The 19,873-nt window shown below is 45.0% G+C and overlaps 1 protein-coding gene across 1 annotated transcript in view; it reads right to left on the bottom strand.

Annotated features, from left to right (window-relative positions):
* Nucleotides 1-19,873, bottom strand: part of ITGB7 (integrin subunit beta 7) — a 164,247-nt gene that overhangs the window by 59,729 nt on the left and 84,645 nt on the right. Inside the window, exon 4 of the mRNA XM_082248388.1 lies at nucleotides 13,621-13,822. Within this exon, the coding sequence (XP_082104514.1) occupies nucleotides 13,621-13,822 (202 nt within the window). The remainder of the gene's footprint in view (nucleotides 1-13,620; nucleotides 13,823-19,873) is intronic.

Raw genomic sequence — 19,873 nt, 5'->3', positions numbered from 1 at the left:
CATTATCCCAAAACCAAACATGTAATATATTGCAGTTTACCAATCATTAGATGTGGTGGCTGCATAAGTTTTCCTTTTTTTCCCCTCTGTTTTTAACTGTTGATCTGGCCAGCAACATACCTCCTGTATTAGCCTACCTCCACTCTTGATGAAGGAGCAAAAGAGACACCCTTGGACTGCAGCATTGTCAAGTCTTGAGGGACAGACAGTAGTGTTAGATGGTCTAGCAGATTTAGATACACTAAACAAATTGAAGCCAAGCTCCACAAGCTCCAGCTACCACATTCTTAAGCAGTTATAGCAACAGTTTTTTTCCTTTTGGAATAAATATTTTACATAATAAAAATAAATAATACATTGAAAACAACAGACTTACTGGCTGGATCATCAGATCACCAGGTGAAAAAAAAGGTGAAAAAGGGGGAAAGAGGGCATAAAAAAGAAAACGAATTCAGCTATCACATCTAAGAACTGGTAAGCTACAATATAATAATTGTTTGCTTTTAGGTTTAATACTGCTTTTAGTGATAGTTGTGGTTAACTAAGGTAATAAAGGGTTAAGTAGGAACAATATTCATTTTATCTAAAGATTCCATTGTGTTCAGGTCAAAAAGTTTGGTCTGCAATTAAGCACTAAACAGAGTGCTATGCTATACTATAGGGACCCCACAGGACCTGCTGAATAGTGTCGTGAGGGGCTCCCCTGATCACCAGCACACGTTACCTTTAAATAAAGTCTCTTGATCCCTCCTTGCTCCTGATGGCTTGTCACACAAATGAACAGTCTAAGGGTATTGGGTTTTTTTGTTGTTTATTTGTGATTGGGATAAGAGAAGGGAATAGTGGGATACTCCAACTGAACTATTCACATTGGTTGAGGCTTCTTGCTTTCTTTTACTCTCCGACGAGACCACTTGCTTAACGATAACTTCTATTCAGCACACTCTCACTAGCATCCCCTTCCAACTGACAACCATCCACTGACTATCCTAAGTGCAGAGATAGATCCTCCAGTGTCCCCCCTCTCAGTCAGCTTCTCCGGACCTCTGGGTTCAGTTCCTCACTTCTACTCTTTAGGCCCTCAGGATGACTCCCTGAGGCCACATGGCACCTCCGGGACTATCCAGCCAAAAGTCCTCGTTCACATGTGCTCCTGGCTTTTATACAGTGTCCCAGCATGCACATAGGCACTTTTCCTCTGCCAAATCACCAGGGCTGTATCGAAAGCCTGTGCACTCATTCATCAGGTTTCCTCCCACTGTCCAACATGCCACCCTATTGGACCAGTGTGAAACACTATCCAGACTGAATGAATGGCATCCTGAGCACAATGAGCAGACCTCACTAACAGATCCTGCTCTCTGGTAGGCAGAGAACGATACAGATTTACCTGCAGTCCTTCTGATAAGCAGACAGAGCTCAAACTATACTTTCTCACAAGCACCTACCTAGGAGGGTGCTACATAATGTATGTAGAGTGGCTAAACCTGATTCCCCACATACTAATCAAAGAACTGGACGATAGTTACAAAAAACTTGGTTCAAACAGGGTGGCAACCCTAGTGCAGCCTTTTGGCCCATCTCAAAGATCATTTCCAGAGAAAAACTACCAGACTGCACATTGCAGAAAGTAAACAGTGGCCTAAAGATTACATCATTGATTGGACGTTGATTGTGCACTTAGTATTCAGTATTTCCTTCTTGCTGAAAACCTATCTCCTTGTTGGAGCTTTGATCCTTGAAGCACATGGATAGATATAACAATTTCTGCATATTCATTCAGAAGAAACCCTTCATAACCATAAAATTTAGATGGGGCCCTAAGAGATGAAAGGGTTCAATTGATTGGGCTCTTTGTAAACCAAGGTGTAATGTTTTAAAGAAATCCTGTGGCCCGTCACTGATTGGCTAAAATGTTTAGGAGGAGACTGATGCATGCAGCAGGCTTCTGGTCAATCAAAAGAAGAAAGGTGATCAAGGGAGCTGCTCACAGAGGGGAACTAACATTGAAATCATCTACAATGCCAGAAAAGTACGTGGATCAGTGTTCAGTGTAGGGGTTGCTGCTAGACTCTGGTTTCCAGGGAATGTACTGTACCTAAGTCATTTACTGAGTGCACCTGGTTTCCTCTGCAATAAATATTTTCTACAAACTTGAGTCACTTTTTTCTACAAAGTTGAGTTGCATTTCCTTGTACATTTATTCTCACACCCACACTAGCATCTGCATTTTTTATCCTGTTCTTCAGAATTACATTGTGTAGATTATTTAGTGGATTAGTATATCTGAGGTTTTTTAAGAATTACTGGGTTTCCACAAGAACTAAACAAAGCATTTTTTTTTTTTTTTTTTTTTTTTGAAAACAGAGATTTTATTGTGAAAAAAAAAAGGGATAAATCAACATGGTACAGATAGGAATCCAAATTTGAACAAAAACTGTAGTTAAAGTGCAATCACAAATAAATGGGAGTACAGGTTTACATAAATGCAGAGGGGTAGAGCAGTACGGGCATTGTAGTGCAGCAAAACACAGCATACATACAGACAGAGCAGTGCAGAGAATGAGAGGAATATTAGGTACATGTGGCCGAATTCTGGAGCCATCTGTCCCAGATCTTGTTGTATTTAGTGGGACATCCCCGATTCTTGTACATTATTCTATGGTACGGCAAGACAGAGTTTACTTCCATCAGCCAGAGTTGGAAATCTGGAGGGCTCTCCCTCATCCACCGTCTAGCCACCAGCTTCCTGGCTATAAAGAGCGTGTGTTGTAGAAAAGTTTTCGTGAATTTATTCATGTCTTCATCCGGGTAAACACCCAGTAAACACTGTTTGGGGTCTAGTTGGAGGGGGGATCCCATAGTATCGTGCAGGAAGGCAACTATCTGTTTCCAGTAGGCCTGTATGCAGGGACATTGCCAGAGTAGATGGAAAAACATACCTGGGGATACGTGACACAGTGGGCAGTCCCGGGAGAGGCCAGGCCTGTATCTGGCCAGCCGGACAGGGGTGAGGTAGGCATGGTGGACTATAAACAGTTAGGTTAACCTGTCAGACAACTTGGGCTACACCCTCTGGCAGGTCTCAAGGGCCTCACACCAATCCTCATCCTCCATTTCGCCCACCTCCGGTTCCCAGCTAGCCTTGACAGTGTACGCAATTGCAGTGGAGGAAGGCAAGTGTAATGCCGAGTACAAAATAGAGATCAGGTGGCTGGGCTCAGTACTCTGGACTATCTCTAGGATTGGCAGGGATTCCAGAGGGGGCATAGCTGTCTGGATCTGGGCCTGGAAGGCATGTCTAAGCTGGTAATAGCGAAACAGCATGTAGTCCGGGAGTGAGTGGGAGGCCCTCAATTCTTCAAAGGTGCCCAGGGTGGACCCCCGTACAATGTGTGAAAGGTAATATACACCCCTACCACTCCACATCTCCGAGTACGGCACCGTGCAGAGCTCCTGGAGAGTCCCATTGTGCCACAGAGGGGTAAGGGTATGCAGCGGGGGGTAACCCATTTTATCCATCACCACAGCCCAGATGCGGCTATAATGGTGCAACATGGAGGTGGAGTCTCCCCCCATCCCTGCACCCCTGCAGCCCCTCAGGATAACCGACAGGGGGTCACCTGTCGTGTGAGACCAGTCAGGGCAGAGCAATAAAAGGAAGCGGGTTCTGTCGGTCTTGTCAAGGTGAAACAGTTGGGATAGTTGTGCTGCTAAGTAGTAAGAGTTGAAGTCTGGCAATGCCACTCCCCCTAGGTTGGCAGGGTTTTGTAGTTTACGCCAGGAAAGTTTGTGCCTACCGTTACCCCACACGAACGCTTTCAGGAGTGAGTCCATTTGCTTAAAATATTTCAGTGGGAGGTATATCGGGGAGTGCCAGAGAATATACAGGATCTTTGGCAGTAGAACCATTTTTATAAGGTTCACTCTGCCCATGACTCCCAATGGAAGTCTGGACCAGATTTGAATCCTGTTTTTAATCATGGGGTAGAGAGGTTGAACATTGTCCCGAATATAGTCCCTTGGACGTGCCGTGACCCGCACCCCGAGGTATTTAAAGTTGTCTACCCGCTGTAGGGGCCCCGTAGCAAGGGCCGCTGCAGGCGACGGGGCGTCAATAGAAAGCACCTGGGATTTGTCCCAATTAATTTGTAGTCCGGAGTAGGAGCCGTACTGTTCAATAAGGGAGAGGGCCGTGGTCAGCGAATTCCCAGGGTCTGCAAGGTATAAAAGAGTATCGTCGGCATACATACTTATTTTAGACTAAAGGTCCCATACGGAGCCCATGTATATCCAGGTGAGCTCTGATGGCAATAGCCAGCGGCTCCGCTGCCAGAGCATAAAGCAGGGGAGAAAGTGGGCACCCCTGTCTGGTCCCTCTGGCCAGCGGGAAATACCCATTAGCCAGCACCCATGCAGTCGGGGCACTATAGAGGAGCTGAACCCATTTGAGAAAATTGGGACCAAATCCAAAACGCCGAAGGCATTCCCACAGGAAGCCCCACTCTACAGAATCGAAGGCTTTGGCCGTGTCCAGTGTCACTACCACTCTCTCTCCAGTGTTGTCGTGTGTAGCCTGCAAGTTCATGAAGAGCCTACGGAGGTTAAATGATGTGTTTCTACCTGGCATGAATCCGGATTGATCCTCATGAATTAGGGATAAAATCACCCTATTCAGGCGGATGGATAGGATTTTGGCCAGGATCTTAATATCCACCTGGAGGAGAGAGATAGGGCGATATGATTCCGGGCACTGAGGGTCCTTACCGGGCTTTGGTATCAATACAATCAGGGCCTCCCGCATGGTTGGGGGCATACTGAAGTCCTCAAACATGGAATTAAACAGTTCAAGCAGTTTTGGTATAAGGAATTCAGAATATTGAACATAAAATTCGATTGGGAGATCGTCAGTGCCCGGCGACTTCGACCTGGGGAATCTGGACATAGCCTCAGCTATTTCTTCCACCGAGAGGGGTGCCTCCAGGGGAAGCATTTGTTCCTCCGTTAGCGTGGGAAATTCCACTGTGTCTAAAAATGAGTACATGTCGGTAGTGTCCGTTGGGGCCCTTGAGGAGTATAATTGACTGAAGAAGAGGTGGAACCGCTCCGCCACCTCCCCTGGATCTGTCGTCAGGGTCCCTGAGTCAGTCCGTAATGTGATCACCACCGGTGGCCTGTCTTCGCAGTGCACCAAATAAGCTAACATGCGTCCCGCCCGCTCCCCATGCTCGAATATTCTCTGCTTCTGGAAAAGCATCTTAGTCCTGGCCCGTTCGTATTCTATCTGAGAGACCGCTCGCGACAAAAGTCCAAGTCGGGAGGCTCCGGCGAGGGGTCTGCCAGGTATGCGCTATCAGCCTCCTGCAATTCAGCCACTGCCCGAGAGTGTGCCTCACCGGAGCTGGCCTTAAAGCTTTTTATGCGCGACTGTAGGGATGTCCTAGCATGCAGTTTAAACGCCTCCCATACCGCCACAGGAGAGGCAGTCCCCCCATTATCAGTAAAAAACTGGGTCCAGCAGGCATCCAACGATGCCTCCACCGGTAACAGGGTTAGCCAAAGAGGGTTGAGACGCCAAGCCGGCGGCGGCCTGTCCAGGCCGAGCCTGACCACCACCCAGTAGGGGCTGTGGTCCGACAACGATCGAGGGGAAAACCCAACCGCCACCAACCTCGGGGTCAGGACCCTGGAAAGCAAAATAAGGTCAATGCGGGACATGGTATGATGCGTCGGGGAATAACAGGAGTACGCCTTCTGCTGAGGAAATTTTGTCTGCCAGGAGTCCACCAGGCCCGCCGCCTCGAGCAACCGGGCGAATCTAGTGCTGGTCGCCTGCAACGAAGCCTGGGGGAGAGGCTGCAGCCTGTCAAGGGAAGGGTAAAGGACATTGTTGAAATCACCCAACCAAATTGCCAGTTTACTTGGGAATCGGGACATATACGATCGGCCTGCTGCTATCACTGTCATGGAAAAAGGGGGAGGAACATAGAAGGCCAAAATTAAAAACGGCTCCCCAAAAAGCAATACCTGTAAGAATATAAACCTGCCCTGTGGATCCGTCTGGGAGCCCCGGAGCTGAAAATGTACCGCTTTGGCCACTACGATCGTTACCCCCCTAGGGTGGGAGGTGTACATGGAGTGGTATGCCCATCCGACCCAAGGTCTCTTTAATGAAAGGTGCATATGGCCATCCAGGTGAGTCTCCAGGAGCACTAGTATATCCACCCGTTGCTTTTTAAGGAAGGCAAAGCGTTTGAGTTTGTCTCTAAGTCCCCGGACATTCCAGGTCATCAATTTCAAGGTGGCCATCTGACCGAACAGAAAGGTTCAGGCTGCAACAGATCCAGGCTCCCAAACTTCACCACATAGCATACCCGCCCTGCAAACCACACATCCCCCATAGCCATAACAAATAGAACATAGATAATCATACTGCACCACCTCTGCACACATAAAAAGGAAGAACACAAAATAAAAGTAACCCTAAAACATATCATGAAGAGCACTCCATGAAAAACAGTAACCCCCCCACCCCGCCCTGCACCGACCCCAACTTGTGCGGGCATAAAGTCCCAAAAGAACAGAAACCAAGGTCCCCAGGAAACATCATTCCCAAGGATGGGAAATGTCATTATAATGGGGGACTTTAATTATCCAGATATAGACTGGGCAGAAGGAACCGCGCACTCAGCCAAGGCTAGGCAGTTCCTAAATGTTTTGCAGGACAATTTTATGGGTCAGATGGTGAATGCACCGACAAGAAACAATGCGGTACTTGACCTACTGATTACCAACGATACAGACCTGATCACGGATATAGAAATACGGGACAACTTAGGAAACAGTGACCATAGGTCAATAAGTTTCAGTATTAATTACAGTAATAGGAAGCTGAGGGGTAATATAAGGACACTGAATTTCAAAAGAGCCAATTTCCCAAAGCTGCGCTCGCTGCTAGAAAATATCAATTGGGATAGAACCCTGGAAACAAAGAACACGGAGGAAAAATGGGAGTGCTTCAAGAGCATACTAAACAGGGGGATTGGCCAGTGCATTCCAAAGGGAAATAAATTTAAAAGAGCAAAAATAAACCCTGGATGGCTAAACTCCAACATAAAAATGTATATTAGTGCTAAAGAAAAGGCCTTCAAAAAATACAAGAATGAGGGGTCATTGGCAGCATTTAAGCATTACAAAGAGTGTAATAAGAAATGTAAAGACGAAATCAGGGCGGCTAAAATAGAACACGAGAGACATATAGCGGAGGAGAGTAAAAAGAACCCTAAGAAGTTCTTTAAGTATATAAACAGTAAGAAAGCGAGGCCAGAACACATTGGCCCCGTAAAAGATGATAAGGGAAATATGGCCACTGAGGACAGAGAAAAGGCGGAAGTGTTAAATAATTTCTTCTCTTCAGTCTTCACAAAAGAATCGGGGGGCTACACGAACCCAGCTTGTAAGGCCAAAAATACACCTCAGAAAGTGCCGCCATGGTTAACAGAAGATAGACTTAGAGCTAAACTAGAGAAACTTAACATAAATAAATCCCCGGGACCGGATGGCTTGCACCCGAGGGTTCTTAAAGAGCTCAGCCAGGTGATTGCCAGACCATTATTCTTGATCTTTAAGGATAGTTTACAGACGGGTATGGTGCCAGCTGATTGGAAAAAAGCCAACGTGGTACCAATATTTAAGAAGGGGCCGAGATATATCCCGGGTAACTATAGGCCGGTCAGCCTAACATCAGTAGTCTGCAAAATTTTGGAGGGGATGTTAAGGGACCACATACAAGACTTTAGTAATGAAACTGGTATTATAAGTAGTAATCAGCATGGATTCATGAAAAATCGTTCTTGCCAAACCAATCTATTAACCTTCTACGATGAAGTGAGCAGCCACCTAGATAAAGGTAAGCCTGTGGATGTGGTGTATCTGGACTTTGCAAAGGCCTTTGACACCGTTCCCCACAAACGATTACTGTACAAACTAAGGAAGGTAGGTATGGACCATAAGGTGAGTACCTGGATAGAGAACTGGCTCCAGGGGAGAGTACAGAGGGTGGTGATTAATGGGGAGTACTCGGATTGGGCGGGTGTGGAAAGTGGGGTCCCCCAGGGTTCTGTCCTGGGACCAATCCTGTTTAATTTATTCATAAATGATCTAGAGGAGGGGATATCTAGTACAATCTCAGTATTTGCAGATGATACTAAATTAGGCATGCCAATATCTTCTATGCAGGATGTGGAAATCTTGCAAGCAGACCTGAACAAAATAACGGGGTGGGCAACTACATGGCAGATGAGGTTTAATGTTGATAAATGTAAAGTAATGCACCTGGGTGCCAGAAACCAGAAAGCAAGCTACTCACTAGGGGGGGAACCTCTGGGTGAGTCTAGGATGGAAAAGGACTTGGGGGTACTGGTAGACAACAGGCTTGGCAGTGGCATGCAATGCCAAGCCGCCGCAAGCAAAGCCAACAGAATACTGGGATGTATAAAAAAGGGGATTCACTCCAGAAATAAAGAGATTATTCTCCCACTCTACAAGACTCTGGTCCGGCCACATCTGGAGTATGCTGTCCAGTTCTGGGCACCGGTCCTCAGGAAGGATGTGCTGGAACTGGAGAAAGTCCAGAGAAGGGCAACAAAAATAATTAGGGGAATGGAGGACATCAGCTATGAGGAAAGACTACAAGCACTGAACCTTTTCTCTCTGGAGAAAAGACGATTGAGGGGGGATATGATATCAATGTACAAATACTGTACTGGTGACCCGAGCATAAGGAACAAACTATTCAGAGAAAGGAGGTACAATAAGACACGTGGCCACTCACTAAAACTAGAGGAAAGGCGGTTTAACCTTAAAGTGCGTAAGGGGTTCTTCACTGTAAGAGCAGTAAGGATGTGGAATTCTCTTCCACAGGCAGTCGTATCAGCGGGGAGCATCGATAGTTTCAAGAAACTAGTAGATGGACACCTTAAAGACCACAACATACAGGGGTATACAATGTACGATTAAAAGCAAACACACACACGCATTCATAGGTTGAACTGGATGCATAGGTTGAACTGGATGGACTGATGTCTTTTTTCAACCTTACTAACTATGTAACTATGTAACTATGTAATTGTGGCGTAGCAACATGAAGGGCCCAAACATACAAAAGCCTGAATAACCCCACGGATATGTTGGGTCCGTATAGGCAAACAGCTTGCCACGTGCATAAATGATGTACAGAAAAAAAAAATAAAAAAAATAAATCCTTGGGGACCCGCACCCGAGCCGAACGGGTGCAGGGGGCGAAAAGTCGCTGGATGGCAGATCGGGCGGTGGGTGCAGCCCCAGTAGTAAGGTGGGCATCGGTGGATCCGGTACCCTCTGCCGGGTTGAAAATGGGTCAAGTCTCCCCGCTGATGTGGGTAGGAAGTCATGTTAGGGGCAGCCGGCCAAGCCAGGCAGTAAAGTATCCCCCCCTCCACACCCCATGCAACAGTCTCTCATACGGGGCGCCTGTCCGGATGTCCGTGCACGGGGGGGGGGGGAGAATGAGAGGAGTGTCTCCAGGAGAGGGCAGCCAGCTGCTTGAGGCAGTGGGGGAAGAAGGACTAAGAAGGGTGAGGGAATAAGCCATGTCATTGATAGGGGAAGAAAGGTGGCCACCGACCTCTATCCACGGGTGTCAAGGTGCTCCAACCAGGAGATGACTGCTTCAGGATCATCAAAAAAGTAGACGCGGCCCTCACCTTCCACCCGGAGACGAGCAGGATACAACATGGCGAATTTGATGTGTTTGACCCGAAGCCTCCGTTTAGCCTCCATGAAGCCCTTGCGTCTCTTTTGTACTTCTGCCGAGAAGTCCGGGAACACCGCCACTCTCCCATTCCCAAGCGGAATATTCCCTTTCTCTCCAGCCAGGCGAAGGATGGTGTCCCTGTCACGATAATTAAGAAATTTCGCTATGAACGTGCGCGGTGGGGCTCCCTAAGGTGGCGGGCGACCGGACAGGCGGTGTGCTCTTTCCACAACAAATGTTGGCGACAGCGATTCCCTGCCATAAGTCCGGATGAGGAGCTGTTCCAGATAATTAGAGGGGTCCGAGCCCTCCACTCCTTCTGGTAAACCTATGAACCGCAAATTGCATCTGCGTAGCCTGTTTTCCAGGTCATCCTGTTTCTGTAGGATCTGGTGAACTTGCTGCTGGAGATGATCAGTGGAGTGCTGGAGTGGGGGGAGGGAGTCCTCCACGCTGCTGATCCTAGTCTCAGCCTCGGTCACCCTGTCCCGCAGCTGCCTCATATCCTGCCTGATCAGGGAGATATCCACTTTCACTTCGTCGATCTTTGAAGTAAGGCTTGACTGGCATGCAGATATGGCTTCCAGGACCGTTGCTGTGTCTGCTCCCGCCGCCGCTCCGGCTTCCTGAGGCTTCCCGGCGCCATCTTGGGAGGAGGATTCTTTGTCGAGGCGGCGGAATTTATCAAGTTTGGCGGCCGCCTCGGACGTTTTTTTCGGTGGGGACATGGCAGGATAGACTCCGGAGCGTCCCGGGGAGCAGCAGGTCTCGGTAGGAAGTCGCGAGGAGACAGGATAGAAGGTGCAGGATATGATTCCGGCGGAGCTCCGGCTACTCACGTCCTATCTCATGCCGTGCCAGGCCACGCCCCCCCCAAGCATTTTTTTTACCTAATTAGTTCAATGCCTGTTAACAATAAGAGTATTTATAAGGTAAGGTAAAAAAAAAAAACTTCTGCATGCAAATCCCCCCGGAGCCCCCTAAATACATACCTGAGCCCAAGGCACTCTCAGCTCTCTGTCCCCTCTCTGGCTCCCACTGCTGTCAATCAGAGCCAGTGACAAGGCAGGGGGGGGTCAAGCCCCACTCTGTATCAGAGAGCATAGCTCGGGAGCAAGCTTGCACGAGTGCCCGCTTGCAGCTTGCTATGGGGCCACTCAAGTAGGGTAAGGAGAACCAGCGGAGGACCCGAAAAGAGGAGGATCAGGGGTGCTCCATGCAAAACCTTTGCACAAAGCAGGTAAGTATGACATGTTTGTTCATTTTAATTAAAAAAAAAACCTTTACACTAAGGTTTTTATTACCAAACAAAAATGCATTTTCGAGTATCAGTTCATTTGTACATGGCTTAGTTACATATGTGCCATATATGTTGTGATGTGAGTCACAAATCCACAAGAAGTAATCTCTCGTGTGAGCATGTGGCGTGGGATCTCCTGTTGTGTGGAATCTAAACACCAGCTGGTCATCACCAGAGCCAGAGATGTTTGAGATTATTTTGGCTGTGTACTAATGCCAGGTCACAACCCTCAGGGTCACCTTGCTTGAGGTGCAGAAATATAAATAAATTATGTATTTATATTACTATATATCTAAATTTATAATAAAATAAAATGCATTTTTATTTTGTATATTTATGAATTTTAAATGGATAACTACAATGGTATCTCTAACACTATGAGCTGCATTTGTTAGGTTTATTGTTAGCCCTGAGGAAAGGAAGGAAATCTCTAAAATATATTGGGCTATGTGCTGCTTCATTAAAATATTCTACAATACATAAGTAGGGCCATCTGCAATGCAGTGCAATAGGGTCAGCTGCCCCTGGCCCAGTCATTGTTGTGGGGGGCCCAAAGCAGCTGCCCCTTGAGTCCAGGTTGCCTGCAAATAGTTGATAAGTGGTTTGGGGGTGGGGGGGCAGAAAATGTTTAACCAGCGTCCATTTAAAGATGGCCCTGTACATAAGTAGGAACACTGGGTGTGTATTCCAGTCATCCTTTATGCCTTGGCCATGGGCTTTGTCCTTCTAAATTAATTGGAGTGCTTGTGAATAGTGATGACTCTGAGTGAACTAAATTCAGTTCAGTTTGCTAGACTTTTGTTATTTAAAATATTTGCAAACCCAAATATTGTGCCCAAACCCCATTGAAGACTATGAGCGCTAAATCTTGTTTTTCTGGCCTTTTTCAAGGCTAATATGCAAACTTTTGATAAAAAAAGGGGGTATGGATAGCTTGGCAAGGTCATGGTGGACATGTACCAGTCCAAAAAAAAAAAAAACCTCTTTACATGTCATTTAGTGGGGAGCAAATCTTTTAAAAATGCTGAAAGGGCAACATTAAAAATAAATGCTAACTCTACCTTGGTACACCCGCATTTCTCTTACAAAAAAAAGTGCACTTATTATTTTTTAATAATTTTATTATCTTTCTGTAAAGAGTGGACTTCGACTTTAAATAACATACTTGAGGGATGCCCTAAAATTGTATTTGAAGAGTTGTGCCTGTAGAATTTACTCCAGAAAAAGTGACACTTAAAGAGAAATTGCCTCTAAATGACATTTGCTTCCCTTCTGGCTTCTGTAAATAAAGTAGCTGGAGGGATCCTGGGTGACATTATTGATTACATATATTGGTAACCATATGGTCTAATCCACACATTAAAGGCTCAATGGATGTGGAGGGTTTGTAGGAAGGGACTTATTGGAACCTGGAAGCACCCTTTAAAATTAAGGGACCCCCAGATATCCCACATGAAATGAGTAAGGGGTACATAGTACCAAAGAATTGAAGTAAACAAATATATTGTCACCATAATAAAAGTATTTTTCTTTATAATGTAAATCTAAAGTAAATCACTATGTCCAATAAAGTAGATCAATTCTTAATCACAATGAACAATGTAAATCCAATGTCAATCACTTTGTCCAATGATGTAGATCCCTGGTCAATCATGATGAACAATGTCCCAACTCCCTACAACACAACTACAGTAGAATGGCCAATAAACAATCCAAACAGCAGGACCAGGGAACCTGGTTGATGGCATTGACCATATGGCCATGATCAAATGTGGTCAAATCTTGTCAGTGACATCATTTGGAATGCCTGCCAGCGTGTTTACAATTTGAAACAAGCCAGTGTTTGGACAGAAGCTTCATTTAGTGGCAGTAATAATACCGCCATTAAATGGCTGACTTCAATTTGTAGCAACCAAAGGTTCAAGCAGGTGGGCATGAAAACCACACAAATCAGCTCAGGTTCAGGTTAAACTCATGCTTGGCCCGAAGCCCGAATATCATCCCTTTTTGAGTTGAGTCGAGGGAAATGATGGAGATTTCCAGTGTACTGCTATCAACCAGTGTATAGCAACACTTATCGTATGCACTAGCCTCATAAGAGGGATATCCATTAGGTTTGTAATGGAAGAGAACAGAAGACAATTAGATAAATTTAGAGTAGGAGTACTGGAAATAGTAGAAGCAATTTTTTCTAATTGATGCCAAATGCTGGCTATCTTTCCACATTCCTAAAAGATGTGTGTGAAGGAACCTGGAGAATCGCATCCTCTAAAGCAGGGGTCTTCAAACTATGGCCCTCCAGTTGTTTAGGAACTACAATTCCCATCATGCCTAGTCCTGTCTGTGAATGCCAGAGTTTTACAATGCCTCATGGGATGTGTAGTTCCGTAACTGGAGGGCCGTAGTTTGAGGATCCCTGCTCTAAAGCAATGTGAAGGAATGGAGGGAAAAATGTCATGTAACTTGGTTGGAACACTTGACAAAGTTGTAAACTGCAAAAAGAGCTCTTCGACAATGTGAGTCTCACCAGGACGGAGTTTGAGATGCACTTTCTGGGGTGCAAGTTGTGTGATGATCCCTTGATCAGCGTTGTCACTCAAGGGTGTGTCCTTCACAATTTTATTAAGTGTTTTGGGATCTATAATATGTCCTTCATCACATCCACGTTGGAGGAGCTCCAGACGGGTGGCACATCGAGAACCTTCGGACCCACCTCCTTTTGTGAAGTTCTGTGCAGGGAAGACACAAGACAATGACATTTATGTTATAAGAACTCATTTTCCCATTACCTTACAAGAAAATTGACTTTTTAAAACAATACTTTTTTTTTCTTTTTTTCTTTAAAGGTAATGACCTAGTACTGTACAAAATACATTCAGAAGTAAAACTAAAAGTAAGTGAGGTGCAGCCATAAAAAAATATACTTTTAGTCTCCGTACACATTGGTGCAATGGAAGACATCACATGTGATTCGCACCGCACTGCTGTGCAAACCACATGCGATGCGAATTTACATACAGATAGTATGGTTGAATTTGCATTGCATTCGGACCAAAGCCGTGCAAGATCCCTTTTTTGATCCGCACCAGAATCAGAACACCCAGTGTCAGAATTGACAGTTTGCACTACGATATGCAAACTTATCAACTTTGTATTGACACTCCCAGCGGTTCGCATATGGCAGTGTGAAATGCCTGCGAGTCGGGTGCAATGCGGGAACCCGCAGTGGATTTGCAGGGTTTCCCTCATCGCATCAATGTGAACCGAGCCTTACAAGCCAAGGCAAAATGGCAATTCTGGCATGAACCACAAGGATTGATATTAATTTGAGTATTTATGAAAGAAGATGAGCTCTTACAGAAGGCTTTGGAAAAAAAAAAAAAAAGATTAGTGTAGCCTAAATACATTTTACGTTACAAGCCATGAGCATTGTTAGGAACTCTGAATTTATTATAATAGTAAATATAATAAATATCATTTTTTTGGCCTGTGCATAAATAAATGCGCTGCAACATCTGTTGAAAGAGTACTGTCAGATTTTAATTGGAAGAACAATATTGAGCACTTAAAAATTGTCTGTGTATTGGATGGGTATAGCAAAGGATCTGTTAAAAATGCTCTATACACTTCAGTTTTTTTTTGTTATTGCTACATGTAAATGTTTTTGTTCTCGTTCCACCTATGACCACACACACTGCTTATATGTCAAGGGTTTTTTATTTGTCCATGCAATATTTTTGTCTCAAATAAAAAATGTGAACTCAGTGTGTGTTGTAAAATTTATATTTCTACTTTAACATTACATAAACAGGAAGTTTCACAAGATATGAAAGATAGGGGGAGATCTGACACATAATCTTTTTACGTCCTATGTCCTTAACAGGCCTGTATATCATCATGGAGCCTCTAATAGCCATACCAATGCAGAAGAACAATAGTCGCTCATTGGTCACTCCTCTCTGTATAGCTCTAATGTACAGCCGTGGCCAAAAGTTTTGAGAATGACACAAATATTAATTTTCACAAAGTCTGCTGCTTACGTGTTTTTAGATATTTTTGTCAGATGTTACTATGATATACTGAAGTTTAATTACAAGCATTTCATAAGTGTCAATGGCTTTTATTACCATTGATGTAGCACCCTACAGGGTAGGTGATAGGTAAAAGTATAGTGGGCCTTGGCTGCCTAACAGCAGGGCCATGATTTTAGCTGGGCTGTCATGTCTCCCAGGTGTGTCTGCTGAGAGGGGAGTCTCCTCACTGGCTCCATGAGAGGATTCTCATTGGGCAGTGGAGGAAACCCAATCAGAGACACATTCAGGCCTGTATCTACCCCAGAAGGCAGATTTTGCCACAGAGGATTCTAGGAGTGGGTATATGTGTGCGGGGAGCGCATGATGCAGCATCTTTGGTGTGAAGCAGAGTCCCAGGAGGGAGAGTATGGCTGTCTCTCCTCCTGTCAGAAGGATCGGGTGGCTGCCAGGGAATCCAGAGAACGCTGAGTTGAGCTGCAGAAGGGATCAGTGGAGGAAGAGGGGTTCAGTTCCAGAAAAACCTGCCAAGGTCGTGAGTACTGAGAACTGACCCTAGGGGTCTGCCAAATGTAGAGGGGATCACTCCAGAGAAGGTTCCAGGGATCCAGGAGTCAGCTAGCTTTAAAGGGGGTGCCTAGTCAGAGGACCCTGAAGTGTTAGAGGGAGTACCTAGTCAGAGGACCCTGAAGTGTTAGAGGGGGTACCTAGTCAGAGGACCCTTAAGTGTTAGAGGGGACCTGAAGTATTAGAGGGGGTGCCAGCGGTTGGGCCCTGAAGAGCTAATGTGTACAGTGTGCAGTGTGCAGTGTACAGAGTTAAGAGTTGCAGCAGCACAAGCAGTGACAAGGAGCTACCTCAGCCAGTGAAGGGTTGGAGGGAGCTGTTCATTGACTTTTGAGCTAAATCAAGTTTTAGGAGTCAAGAGTTCTACAGTACTGGATCTTCTGCGTTAACAAAGAAGTTAAAGTCGAGGTTCCAGCACTAGTTCAGCAAAGCAGTATTTTCAAGCGTCAGGAAGCGCTGGTCGGCATTCAGCTGGCGTCAAGACAGCGCCAACGGGCATTTTTGTATAATGTCCCAGTTAACCTAGTTGATCCAGAGGAGTATCCCACTCATTCCCTTCTCCCATCCCCAAAATACAATAAACAAAACCAACCAAAGATGCCAGAGTGGTCAATGTCTCAATTCTGACACTTGGGTTCACAACTTAAATGTGTTGGAAGAGTCACTGGTAACAATGGCAGACCCACATCAGGCTCAAGGCCTGGAAATATTGCTACATTACATTAAGTTTATGCAGAGTCAATATTTGTAGTGTTGACCTTTCTTTTTCAAGACCTCTTCAATTCACCCTGGCATGCTATCATTCAACTTCTGGGCCACATCCTGACTGATAGCAGCCCATTCTTGCATAATCAATGCTTGGAGTTTTTGACAGAAATTGTGTTTTTTTTTTTTTTTTATTCACCCGCCTCTTGAGGATTGATTACAAGTTCTCAATGAGTTTAAGGAATGGGGAGTTTCCTGGCCATAGACCCAACATTTCAATGTTTTGTTCCCCAACCCACTTAATTATGACTTTTGCCTTATGGCAAGGTGATCCATCATGCTGGAAAAGGCATTTCTAAACAGAGGAGAACATCCAGGAAGTACAAACAGAAGTATTTATATCTCTAAAACCATTTTATCGAATGTTTGGGAGATGTGATGCGAGAATTTGCACTAGAATCGTGCTGGATCCCACATGGCAGTAGTGTGAACCCAGGCTAAATGTACCTGTTTAAGGCTGGGTTCACACTACTGCGATGCGGGAACCCACGCAATTCTAATGCATCTCCCCCACAGGCAGTTCACACTGTCCTTTGCAAACTGCTGCTGATGTCAATACAAAGTTAATGACACCACCATATCAGTTTGCAAGTCGCAGTGCGAACTGTGAATTCGGATAGGAATCGGATCGCATGGGTGTCCATGAAATCCAGCACCAGCGTTTGCCTGCACCAGATGGTGTGGTACCGCAGTACCATGCAATCCAGCTACAGTGTGTTTTTAAAAGTAGTGAATGTACTACTCTTGGTGCAATCCAGTGCAATTTAAGACCATTCAAATGAATGGGCTGAAAATCACATTGCACTGAATCTCATTGGAACATGGAGCGCATGTGTTAAGCTGCATTTAGAGTTTCTCAAAAAAAAAAAACACACACACACACATAGACATCTAAAAAAACTGGCACTTTATGAAAGGATAAGATCACCTTTGGGAACATGTTCCACCCATTTTTAGTATGGAACATGTAACATGTTCCCACTGCTGCAATGCCTCCTCTATCTGCCGCCTGTAGTGACAGCAAGCCAGGGATCTTTTCCCTGATCTCACTGTCACAGTTTAAAAAAAAACAAGGCTATGTGGGGCTCCGCCCATCCGGATGCATCATTCATTCACAGAGTTCTGTGAATGGGAAAACTACATGTACTAATATTCTTTGCGGATGTTGGCTTTTACTTCTCTATGAACTACCAGGGTGCTGTTGAGTGCTCAAGGTAGTTCATTGATCGTTGCTGTCATTCAGTAACTGTCTCCTTAAATGAGGTACGAGAAGACAGCTGAAAGTATGCTGGTATCATGTAATCGCTGTGACCAATCACACCTCATCACCTTGCAATTGTACACAATGGATGCCTTCCATTCATTGTGTACTATTGTGCAGCTTGCTGTGATAGGTCACATCACATGGTACAGACAGGGCCAATCACAGCCCTTCAGTACCATGTGATTAGCTGTGGCCAATCACAGCTAATCACAACAATACACACTGATATGAATTGTTTAATTCACAACAAATGGTTACTTATAACAGTGAACATCACTGTTATAAGCAATCATAATGTGTTAAAAAAAAGTCCTGATCGCTTCCCCAGAGTTGTAGTGTTACTATTGTAACACTATGATGCTCTGGTAACAAAATGGAAAAAATGTAAAAAAAAAAAAAGAGAAATTATTATTATTAGTTTATTTTACCTACTCTCACCAGTCAGTGTCCCTGGTCACTGGCTGCCACACCAGTCATATGATGATGCTGTAATGCACTGGTGACAGTATTACAAAAATAACAATTGTGAAAAAAAAATACATTTTTTGCATTTCTTAATTTTCCAAAAAATTAGGGCAAAAAATGTAAACTTCAAAAAACACACCATGCCTCTTACTAAATACTTCAGACTGTCTACTTTCTAAATAGAGGTAATTTGAGGGATATCTGTACTGTCCTGGCATTTTGGGGTCTCAAGAAATGAAATAGGCCATCAGTACATCAGGATTGATCAATTTTCAGATATATACGGTATATACCATCATTTGTGGACTTTCCTACAGACTAAATATTATACACTGATTTGGGTTATTTTCACCAAAGAAATGTAGCAGAATACATTTTGGCCTAAATTTATGAAGAAAGATTATTTATTTGCAAATGTGTTTTTTTTTTCTTCAAAATTTCCAGCCTTTTTTTGCTTATAAAAAGCCCAGTGGTGATTAAAAACCAGCAAAGGAAAGGTCTATTTGTGTGAAAAAAAATGGTTATAACAGAAGAGACTCTAGTGGTCTCTTCTGTTATAAATGTCCCCCCCTCCCGTTTGACAACGATAACGTGATTTAGGTCGCATGTGCGCAGTTCACATCACATTTACAGCCCACTCTGTGAGCCATTGCGATGTGACTCTCATGCACATGTGTGCGAGTGATGTCCCTGCAGCCTGGCCATTCAAGAAGATAGAGATCCCGGAAGCAGGACCATCTTACTTAATGGGCACGCTAGGCAGTTGCCCGGGGGCCCCACTTGCCCGTGGGGCCCCACCTGCCCAGAGACCCAGCGCTCAGCCAAGCATTAGACCCAATTACCGTGGCAAGCGCCTGTCGGCCCTGCGCTGCTGTCAGGCCGCTTGGATCGTGTAGGGGGAGCCCACAACTGCAGGAATGCCGGTCCACCTCCATGGGAGCAGGCAAACACAGGACAGTTGAGTCTGACTCCCCTCCATGTGTGTGTTCATCGGACCCAGCCGCCGAACTTGGAAGCTGTCATTAGCCTGGTACTGCTGTACCAATAAATATCGCCTTATTGATAATTTGCATTTTTATTCTCGTGGCTGATTGTGTAGGCAGGGCCCCAGTTTACTGCATTGCCCGGGGCCCTTTAATGCTCTTAAAATGGCACTGCCCGGAAAGAAGACAGAACAGGATTGAAGAACTCAGTTTGTATGTAAGTTTATCATAATGTGCTAGTGCATTATGACTTAAACCTGCAGGGGGACCAGTGTTTTTATTTTCAAAAAATGACTTTTCTATCAATTTAGGCCTGGTTCACATCTTTGAGGGTTTGCGTGGGCAAACGTGCTGTGTTTTTAGATATGTGGCCCATGCATCAAAAAATGCAGTGCATTTTGCGGGTGTGGGAACCGCAGAGAAATCACATGGTGCAAAAACACCATGCGATTTCAAGAACACTGCGTCTTTAAAATGCTGCATGCACTTTTTTCTGCAGTACATGCAGGCACGTGAGCCCATTCAAATGAATGGGCTGCCGTGCCCACGCAAACCCTCATAGATGTAAACCAGACCTAAAAGCCTCAAACAGTGTGTGTGCTAGTGCCACTGTGGCCTTTGCTCTCTATACAACAACACCACAGCCAGGTCAGGGTTTAGGAAAAGTCTACGGGGAGAAGGCAGCACATATCTGATACTGCTGAG

This window comes from Pelophylax lessonae (genome assembly GCF_965119305.1).
Source record: "Pelophylax lessonae genome assembly, chromosome: 2".
Lineage (NCBI taxonomy): Eukaryota > Metazoa > Chordata > Amphibia > Anura > Ranidae > Pelophylax > Pelophylax lessonae.
Note: the sequence above shows the minus strand (reverse complement) of the source record. Positions and strands in the feature narration are given on the sequence as shown.